The sequence below is a fragment of the Stomoxys calcitrans genome, chromosome 2 (assembly GCF_963082655.1).
Source record: "Stomoxys calcitrans chromosome 2, idStoCalc2.1, whole genome shotgun sequence".
Taxonomy (NCBI): domain Eukaryota; kingdom Metazoa; phylum Arthropoda; class Insecta; order Diptera; family Muscidae; genus Stomoxys; species Stomoxys calcitrans.
This window is the reverse complement of record NC_081553.1, coordinates 109,808,915-109,819,585: the sequence shown is the minus strand read 5'-3', so window position 1 is coordinate 109,819,585 and position 10,671 is coordinate 109,808,915. Positions and strand designations below refer to the sequence as shown.

The following is a 10,671-nucleotide window of genomic DNA, read 5'->3' as shown; positions in this document are numbered from 1 at the left end:
CAAGCTTTTCGTGACAGCAATGAATACCACACAGATCGGAACTCAATGTTCCAGCCTGTATGTGGGTCACAGCTATCTCGTGTCAGGGGCTTGATAGTCTTCCCTATGTCTTCAGAAACACTTACTGTTTATAAAATTAATTGTTATTAACAACACTGGCTATACGTATTTGTGAAAAAGATACTTGTATGCGATAGTATTTGTCCCCAAACTGTAAATTACTTACTTGTCATTCACAATAGATGTGGTTTACCCATGCGGCTTTTATCGATAACTCACCAGTGCGACTTGAAATTGCTGAACTATTGACGGCACACCTTGTATCAGAGTGACAGCTCGACGTTCTTGGTCTCGGCTGCATACTCTAAACTAGACAATTACAAAAAAACAACAGTATTTATTCACTTACTATTTCAAACCATCACAGTTTTTAAACAAATGAGCAGTGTACAAAGTAACCATCATGCCTCCAGCCCCTTGTGTAGTGGTAATAAATCCAAAAAGTCCAAAACCGATATATTACGGGCCGCTGTAGGACGTGTCTATTTGAAGCAAAAGAACTTTGTGGTAGGTGCTTCAAAACAGCAGAATTCATAACTTCTAACTTCCTCTTCTATTTCCAGGGTTCCGAGAAGTACCGCAAAAGTGATTTTTCCTTGTTGCAAAATAAAAAGAATTTTGCTTTGCAAAAAATGATTGACTCCGATTTGCATGGCGGCAATTCTTTTGTCTACTCGAATGTATTGTGTCTGACCAACAATTACAACATGGTTGATCAACAGTTTGCCAAGTAAGTTTAAGAGCTTGTGTCATTTACAGAAAAACTTTCATATCACAATATTTTAGGTTTTCCCAGTTCATAGAATCTCAGCCGGAGGACATGCGTATGGAATTGAAACGCTTCTATGCTCCATTATTGTGCCATTTATATGTGGAGCTGATAAAAGGACGAGAGACAAAGGCAGCCGTTGATTTCCTGCGAAAATACTCACATTTGGTGGCGGCTGTTGATACCTATGAGGCTCCGTTTCCCACCAAAATCAATGGTTGTTCTGTCCCTTCGACTGATATGAATATGGAATCGGGTTGGCAACATTTAAACATACGCTTTGCACGTGAAGCCTTTGCGGAGGATGATGTCGAATTGGATTTCTTTATGAAACTTATACAAAAACTTTCGGCCTGTCAAAAGTTGGAGACATTGGAACAAGATGCTGAAGTGGCCCAATATAGATCATCAAAATACGAAATACACACCAGCGAAGCTGTTGTAAATGCTTTGAAGGCATTTTTGGAAAAGCGTGGCCATGTTTTAATATTAAATCTCATATACACATGGATTCATGTCCACATAATAGACAATGAAGTAAAACAGTTGGCGGAGGATACACTATTCATGCCAACGGAGGAAACTCAAGATGAAAACGATGACGAGATGACATTGGTCAAGCCAAAGTCTCACACCTCGTCCAGTGAAAGAAATACAAATAAGAGACCAGCTGAGGAACCTGCAGTTGGAGACTCACAGCAAATTAAAACCGAAATAGATGCCAATGAGACCAAAGATGTGTTGCACAATGTCAAAGACTGTATGAAAACATTGAAGGAGTCTAGAGAACAGATGTTTAAAAATCCTTTAGAGTTTCCAAGAATAGTGAAAATCGCAGACAAAAATCAAGGGTAAGTTTGATTGAATAAAATGGCGATGGTCTTTATAGCTATTGATTTTTTCCTTGTAGTTTAACCTCAGCTTGCATGGATCCCCTGGAATGCCATTTAGTAGCCGGTTTTAACAACTCAGTCATACAGCTATGGGAATTGAATCAGCATTCGACACGAGGGAAAAATCTCTATGAACGTCTCACTACTTCACACTGTCGTTGGAATTTGAATAATTTCTGCGAAGAAAATGAGGATGAAATGGACGAGAGCATAAAAGAGATGCACAAAAGCAAAAATCTGCAAGAGGAATATCTAAAGGAAAAGTATTATGAGAAGAAATATGAAGATAATTCATAGTAAGTGTACAATTCTCAAAAAATGTTTTAAGGCGAAACTTGTTTACCAAAATTGCTCTTATAAATTTACTAGTTTTCGCATTTATTTGACAAAAAGTTTCACTGTTTGCCTTTTTTTCTTCCTAGCAATTTCTATGGCGGTGTCACGTTACGGGGCCACGGTGCCGGAGTAACTGATGTGCGATTCTCCCAACATTATCCTATCATTTATAGCACTTCCAAAGACAAAACTATGCGTTGTTGGAAGGCTGCCAATCTTCAATGTGCTGGAATTTATCGAGGTCACCACTACCCCATTTGGTGTATGGATGAGAGTCTAGTGGGAATGTATGTGGCTACAGGTTCCAAAGATTTGACAGCACGATTGTGGTCACTGGAAAGGGAGTTTCCTCTCATCACATATGCTGGCCATACTCAGGATGTAGAGGTTAGTAGAAATTTTTGTAATGGATAAAAAGTTTGTTTGAACATAAACTGATTTTTATAGTTATTTTGATTGATTTTTTTCTTTCTCCTTTCAAGTGTCTGGCCTTTCATCCCAATGGAAATTATATTGCCACAGGCTCATCAGACTCCTCTGTACGTTTGTGGTGTGTCACTAGTGGAAAATTAATGCGAGTATTTTCGGATTGTAAACAGCCAGTTTGTAGCATCACATTTAGCCCTGATGGCAAAATGTTGGCAGCAGGCGGCGAAGAAACAAAGATAAGAATATTCGATTTGGCTGCAGGCTCCCAGCTCAATGAACTTAAAGATCATACAGCGACTGTTACAAATATTGTGTGGAGTTCTAATGGACGGCATTTGGCTTCAGGATGCCGCGATGGCAGCCTTCGAGTGTGGGATGTTAAGAAACTTTCAGCCATGAGGTATAAAAAGCATGACATTCTATTAGAAAAATATTTTCATCTATTTCTTTGTTTGTTTCAAGTGAGAGCAGTTCCTCTTCTTCATCTTCCTCAACTACATTAAATCGGATAATTGCTTTGCCTACCAGTTGTCAGCGTTTGGTGAAAGTCACTTTCACCAACAATGATTGTATTTCCTGTCTAGGAACGTAAGCGGAAAAATTATTTTGTTTTTGTTTATTTCACATATAAAGAGACTGTTTTATGTTGTAATTTAAGACCTTTTAGTAATAAAGATAAATAGACGTAAAAAGGCACATCTTGCCTTTCATTCGGTGGGGCATTTTCTCATTACTTATGTTAAAATTTTAATAAATTGTTATTTGTGAAGGGTTTCAAAAAGGAATCACGAAAACAATGGGTTTTCAACGGTGAAAAACTAACATAGTACCAGCCATAATGTGGAACAACCGACTAGAGGTAAAATTACGACTTCGTTTGGCGGGTTTTCTGTACTTGAACTCTGGCTGCTGCCTTGAATCTTCATTAAAAGTAAATAAAAATAAACCAAATTTTATAATTACCAATAAACAATATTTTCATTTTTTGATCCATTTTGGTGTTAGCTTTTGTATTTTAATGTATCATCTGAGAATTAATCTATCTGAGTAGTGGACCGCTATTATATATCACTGTTTACTTAGTTTAATAGTTAAATCAATTCATTTGCCAGTAATACATTTTGCCATATGTAAATTTTTCGTTTACGCAGTCACTTTTATCGAGCTTTGTCCTTCAGAAATATTGGGTTGCCCAAAAAGTAATTGCGGATTTTTTAAAACAAAGTAAATGCATTTTTAATAAAACTTAGAATGAACTTTAATCAAATATACTTTTTTTAAACTTTTTTTCTAAAGCAAGCTAAAAGTAACAGCTGATAACTGACAGAAGAAAGAATGCAATTACAGAGTCACAAGCTGTGAAAAAATTTGTTAACGCCGACTATATGAAAAATCCGCAATTACTTTTTGGGCAACCAATATTTTCTAGTTTACACGATATTGGCAACACTGAGAATGATCGTTATTTTCGTTAAGTTAAGCTTTCTGCTTTATCCATGGCCAAATAATTCTTCAGCTGGGCTGAAGTGACGGGATACCGGAAAAAAAGCTTTCTGCTTTCCTTTGTGTTCAAAAGCTCTTTTCCAAAACATATAAAAGGAGAACACTTGCCGTCAATCGTTCTTTCACTTTGTGCACGTCAGTGGTAAGACAACAGGAAGTATAACATAAAACCTCCGTGGTCGCTTCACGCACCGTTGGTTGTTGTTATTGCTAATTGTTGTTATTAGTGAGTATGTGTGTTTTACATACGAACGGACAGCACTAATGATCGGTGGTTGCTCCTCGCACCGTTTCGTTGGTTGTATTGTGCTGTGGCTCAGTCGTTGATACAGCACAGGCATCAGCGGTCGCTTTTAGCGTCGTTTGCCTGGCTGTACTGCGTACATATCTATTCCATTCTCTTTGTGCAGGCAACATTTTGTTCCGTACATAGCGTCCATATAAATAAAAGCAGAGTTATAACGTTTTCAAATCAAAACCACACATCTTTCATTTTCGGAAGGATTTATAGCAGTTTATTGTGTTCTATCTTTCGTCTGCTTGATTCTGTTGAGTGTCAAGACCCAGGAACTCTACGACTAAGATGGGGTGTGTCCACAGGGATCAGGGTCTGAGTCGAGTGGGTCTGGCCGGGCAGTTAAACAGGTGACATGTATTGTGCGGGCCCTGGTTACAATCGGGACATACATCTTGCACGTCGGCATCAATCCTTGCTCTGTTGGAGTTGAGGCGGCTGCATCTGCCGGAACGTAATTGAGCCAGAACTACTCTGGTTTGCCGGGGGAGGTCAATTTCTTCAGGTGCAATGGGAGGCGGTCGTTCTCCAAGGACTACATTCACCTGGTAGCCAATTACCGCATCTGCTACCGTGTCTGCATGAATGTTTTTCAGACCCGCTTGATATGCCGCTTGATCTAGAGGTTCTCTCTTGTAGCGCTGAACCTCACGCTCTTGATCGTGAAGATCTACCTTAAGGCTTCTGGGCGGTGGGTATCTATCCACAAGATGATGATTTGGATGGTTTCTGCGATAACAGCCCTAAAAGGTATTGCTTAGACAGTATGTACAATAGTTATGTCTTCGCACTGGTAGGATCTTTGTCTCCTGATGGAGGTGGTCCACATGAGACCTGAGGAGACAGCCCGTCGCAGTTCGGAGGGCGGCATTCTGACAGATCTGAACATTATTCCACTGCGTGTCACAAAGTTGACGAGACCACACTGGCGCTGCGTAACTTACCACAGACCGGCCAATTGCTTTGTACGTGGTCAACAAGGTTTCCTTGTCTGCCCCCCAAGTGACTTGAGTGTTGAAGTATATGTTTAACAAATTAATATCTACTTGTATCGTTCTTTGTTACTATGTTACTAGGCAATGATTTTATGTATTTGTATGTTCGAGAAATTATTTTTTCAAACTTCACTTCAATAAAACTTTTCAATCTAATAGGTTATGAGCCCAGCAAGCTCGAAGAAAATAAAATAATTATTGTGAAAATTTTTGAAGTCTGTGAAAAGAAAAAAAAAAAAAAAAAGAATATTGGAGAAATTAATTTTGTGAAAAAGAGGTATCAAGAAAAGAAAATTACAATGGAATTTTGCAAAAACATAAAGCCGTTATGTGTCGAGTCGGACTGGCCAATTTGGAAGCGGAAGGTGAAGGATCTTCTAGATTTCTACGAGGGAGCTCTGGATGTGGTTGAGCATAGAATTACAAAGCCGGAACCCTTGGAAGAAGGAGTAACAGAAGCTCAAGAAAAAGAACACAAAAAACGTTGTGATTTTTACAGAAAAGCTAACAGCTATGCCAAGAGTCTGATCACAAACACAATTTCGGATGACATTTTCATGAAGGTAATGGATAAAGAGTCTGCATGTGATGTCTGGCAAGCGCTGCATCAGCAATTTGAAGCGACATCTAAAGATCAATTATTCAAGATGTGCACGGAGCTATTTTCTTTCGAATGGATGGCAGAAAGCGATGTTTCTACACATATGTATATCCAAGCTCAAGAGCTTATGGAACGCAATCAATGCTGGTTTGGTAATAAAAGGAGAAAAAAAATTACCAGAATTGCTCCTGATATGCAAGATTTTACACATATTGCCAAAATCATTTGAAATGTTTAAATCCAGTTGGATGATGCTCAGACGAGATGAAGATAAGTCGTTAGATGAACTTCTTATGCAACTTTGTTTATTTGAAAGAAATTTTAAGAAATCTGAAGACACGATTTCGGAGAAACAAGAAGCATTGGTTCTAAATGAGAAGCGAAAAAATAAGAATTTTGCAAATGGCAAGAAAGATGACATTTGTCACTATTGCAAGAAAAAGGGACATTGGATTAAAGACTGCAGAAAGTGGATAACTGATGGAAAGCCAAGTAAGTCAAAACAATTGGATACATCGCACTCCAATGTTGCTCTTCATTCGGTGTCAAATGAAGTTAATTTGAGCACATCTGTCAGCGATTGGTGGGTTGATAATGGTGCAACAAGGCACGTAACAAATGCGAAGGAATTTTTTATTGACTACGAAGCATTCAAAGAGCCATATTCAATACAAGCTGCTGGTAAAGAGACTTTAAGTGCAATGGGAAAAGGAACAATTCAAGTTTTATCAAAAGTAAACAATGCTGAGAAGACAGTGGAGTTGTATGATGTTTGGTATGTTCCTGGTATATCAAGAAACCTTTTTTCTGTATTGGCTTCACATGACAGAAACCCCTCAAGTAAGTTTTATTCGACAATAAAAAAGTGCAAGCTAGATCTCAATGGAGAAACAATTTTATGTGGACACCGTGAGCCAAATGGAACTTTATACAGAATAGATTTTCAACCCGTGTCTGCAAATCAGTGTGTTTCATTCTCTGTAGAAAATTCAAAACTGCAATTATACCATGAAAGATGGGGACATCAAGATAAACGGCATGTAAAGGAGAAATTAGAAAAGGAGATGGGAATTCGAGTAAAGAACAACAGTGAAATCTGTGAGCCTTGCGTTTTTGGTAAGTTGTCAAGATTACCATTTGGAAGACGTGAGACTGCAAAAGCTCCAGGAGAATTAATATCGACAGATGTTTGCGGACCATTTCCCTCTTCATTTAGAGAATATAAATATCTTGTCGTTTATAAGGATGATTACATAAAATTTCGTTATGGATATATTGTGAAGAACAAATCAGATGTGAAGGATACATTAATAAAAATGCTTGCACATGCCAGATCTCAAGGACACACAGTTAAAACATTGCTTAGTGATAATGGTGGTGAATTCAACAATGCAGAAGTGAAGAAAATTCTGGCAAAACATGGAGTAAGTCAACGGTTTACCGCTCCATATACACCTCAACAGAACGGTGGTGCTGAGAGAGAAAATAGAACCATTGTAGAGATGGCAAGAACATTCATGAACTCAAACAAGAATGTTGAATTTCCTTTGTCGTTATGGGCCGAATTTGTGAAATCAGCCATATATATTTTAAATCGAACGGGAAAATCGTCAGAAAAGGATAAAAGTCCATTTGAGCTATGGTGCGACAAGAAACCTAGAATTAAACACCTAAGAATTATTGGATCAAAATGCTATGTTCATGTTCCCAGTCAGCGTAGGAAGAAAATGGACAAGAAGGCAACAGTAGGTTATCTTGTTGGTTATGACGGCGATGAGAGATATCGTGTCTACATATTTTTTTGTTTTTTTGCAATGATGAATACTTTTTTTGTTTAATTTTTTGTGTTCAGCTGTAAAATGGCCCTTTTTGTTCCAATAAATACTATTTTTTTCTTTAAAAACAATGAAATTGTGTACATATATATCACACAAGCACTACTGCATCATTAGTTTAATATGTTTTTATTCCAATTGTCTTTTGTAGACTTATTAAAAAAAAAAACATTGAATGATGAATACTTTTTTTGACCGCTGTATATTAAAGAACAAAATATAGTAGAAATATCAAGAGATGTGATATTTTCCGAAGAAATAAATGGTTGTGCTAATGAAGAAGTTAAAGAAGATGAAGTTGTGGAAGAGCAAAACAACAAGAATTCCAATAATATCCAAGAAAAAAATGGGAAAGAAATATCAATACGCATCGATCCATATAATCACGAAGGTGAAGAACAAGATGAATACCAACAAGAATTAGTTAAAGAGAAAGCGGTGCAAGATGCCGAACCGCTAGAAAGCCACAACGAAAATCAAGATTCCACAAATGATATAGAGGATTTCGAAGAGCAAGATGCCGAACTCTAAGATGGCGACAACGAAAATCAAGATTCGACAAGTGATTTAGAAGACTTTGAAGGTTTTGAAGAAATCCAACGTAAAAAGCGTCGAAGAGATGAATTAGATGATACGTGCGATAATACTATTGTGAAACGCTTAAGAAATCGTACTGTAATTATATCAAATTGTGTCAGCGATGAGATGGTGATGATGGCACATGATTTTGTTTGTCAAACCGAACCTCCATCAAGATATTTAGAAGCTGTTGAAAGTGAAGAGAGAATCAATTGGATACAAGCCATGAAATCAGAAATGAATTCATTGATTGAGAACAAAACTTGGGTACTCACGAATCTTCCTAATGGAGCAAAGGCACTTCCCTCGAAATGGGTATATCGTGTGAAGACAAAATCAGATGGCACCATTGAAAAGTACAAGGCAAGACTGGTTGTAAAAGGATTTAAACAAAAGGAAGGTGAAGATTATGATGAAACTTTCAGTCCAGTAGCAAGAATGTATAGTATACGCTCTGTCCTAAGTATTGCTGCAACTGAAAGACTACATTTGTCACAATTTGATGTGTCTACAGCCTTTTTATACGGCGAATTGAACGAGACCGTGTACATGGAACAGCCAGAAGGTTTTAACGATGGATCAAATAGAGTTTGTCTGTTAAAACGAAGTCTCTATGGTTTGAAGCAAGCACCCAGATGTTGGAACAAAAGAATGGGAGATTTCTTAAAGAAACATGGATTTAAGGCCAACTCTGCAGATAGCTGTTTGTTTATAAGAGAGAAAGATGGTAAAAAGTTAATCCTTACTCTCTATGTCGATGATGGTTTAGTAGCTGCATCAGACAAAGAAGAACTTGAGCATTTTCTCAACAGTTTAAAATCAGAGTTCAAGATCGTTTCTAATGAAGCTTCATACTTTCTTGGTATAAAAATTGAAAACAGCAATGATCAAATTAGAATCTCTCAAAAGTCTTATGCCAAGAAAATTTTGGAAAGATTTAATTTCTCAGAGTGTCGTCCAGTTTCAACACCAATGGAAAATACAGTCAAATGCATTTCAAAACCAGGGAAAGCACGAATCGAGTTTCCTTATAGACAAGCTGTAGGTGCTCTGATGTATTTGATGCTAGGAACAAGACCAGATTTGGCATATAGTGTCGGTTATCTATCAAGACACCTTGACAACTACACTTGTGAAGATATTCAAAAGCTCAAGCGAGTATTCAGATATATAGCTGGTTCCATAGATGTTGGAATAGCTTATAATAAAGAAGGACCCAAGCTATTAGAATGTTACAGCGATGCTGACTATGGTGGATGTGTCACTACAGGACGTTCTACAACAGGTGTTGTTGCAACTTATGCAGGTGGAGCTTTATCTTGGATGAGTCAACGACAACCAACAGTGTCAACTTCAACAACTGAAGCAGAAATTATAGCTGCAAGTGAAGCCGCAAAAGAAGTAATATGGCTTACACGACTTTTCAAGGACATAATAAATTATAAGGACATTCCAAATATAAATATAGACAATACAGCTGCGATTCGTCTATCAAAGAATCCAGAATTTCATAAACGAACAAAGCACATTGATCTAAAACACTTCTTCGTACGTGAAAAGGTAACAGAAGGTTTATTGTCAACGACTCAAGTTTCAACTGAAAATCAACTCGCAGATATGATGACCAAGCCTTTACCAAAGTCACGTTTACAGTACTTGTGTACTCGTTTAAATATAATTTAATTAAACAAGGGAAAGTGTTGAAGTATATGTTTAACAAATTAATATCTACTTGTATCGTTCTTTGTTATTATGTTACTAGGCAATGATTTTATGTATTTGTATGTTCGAGAAATTATTTTTTCAAACTTCACTTCAATAAAACTTTTCAATCTAATATTGAGGACCTTGTTTCTACTTTTGACTATGCCGGAGATATCCCCCCATCTTGGGGAAATCCCTGTTTCACTCTACCGTGCTTCGACTTCCCATCCCTTAATTCCACAAATGGTAATTCGCGACCCAGCGTTTCAGGCCTGGCTTTACGGAAGTGTTGGCAATGTCCTCAAACAATTTGGCATGGTGTGGCATGCCTTCGATAGGTCCAGTGCCACGAGTACCGTCCTATGACATGGCCTGGGCTGATTGAAGCCACGGCGTACGTGTGCGGTGATGGCCTGCAAAGCTGCTGTTGTGCTTTGCAAATTCTCCTACGAGGCTCGGGAGGAGTAATGCCTCAAGCGGGAGGAGCAATGCCTCTACCCATTTTCCAGACATCGGGAACTTTAAGAATGTTCAAAGACAGGTTGAGGACAGTAGTAAGGTACTCAACTCCAGGTAAATCCAGATTCGTCAACATCAATGTATAGATTCCGTCAGGGCCTAACACCTTAAATGGTTTGGCGCCAAGGATGACAATCGCAACTTTGCCCACGG

General features: G+C 37.9%; 1 protein-coding gene across 1 annotated transcript; it reads left to right on the top strand.

Annotated features, from left to right (window-relative positions):
• Positions 1-323: 323 nt before the first annotated feature.
• Positions 324-3,183, top strand: LOC106082791 (TAF5-like RNA polymerase II p300/CBP-associated factor-associated factor 65 kDa subunit 5L). The gene is made up of 7 exons (XM_013245523.2): positions 324-567; positions 624-790; positions 847-1,680; positions 1,740-2,018; positions 2,145-2,445; positions 2,541-2,887; positions 2,950-3,183. The coding sequence occupies exons 1-7, from the start codon at positions 439-441 to the stop codon at positions 3,077-3,079; spliced, it is 2,187 nt and encodes a 728-aa protein (XP_013100977.2). The 5' UTR covers positions 324-438; the 3' UTR covers positions 3,080-3,183.
• Positions 3,184-10,671: the final 7,488 nt, after the last annotated feature.

Bases quoted from the DNA above. Each gene is read 5' to 3' on its own strand.
- LOC106082791 (XM_013245523.2), top strand. From the start codon at position 439: ATGAGCAGTGTACAAAGTAACCATCATGCCTCCAGCCCCTTGTGTAGT. The intron at 568-623 runs GTAGGTGCTTCA...TTCTATTTCCAG, and splicing joins TGAAGCAAAAGAACTTTGTG to GGTTCCGAGAAGTACCGCAA. The intron at 1,681-1,739 runs GTAAGTTTGATT...TTTTCCTTGTAG, and splicing joins ATCGCAGACAAAAATCAAGG to TTTAACCTCAGCTTGCATGG.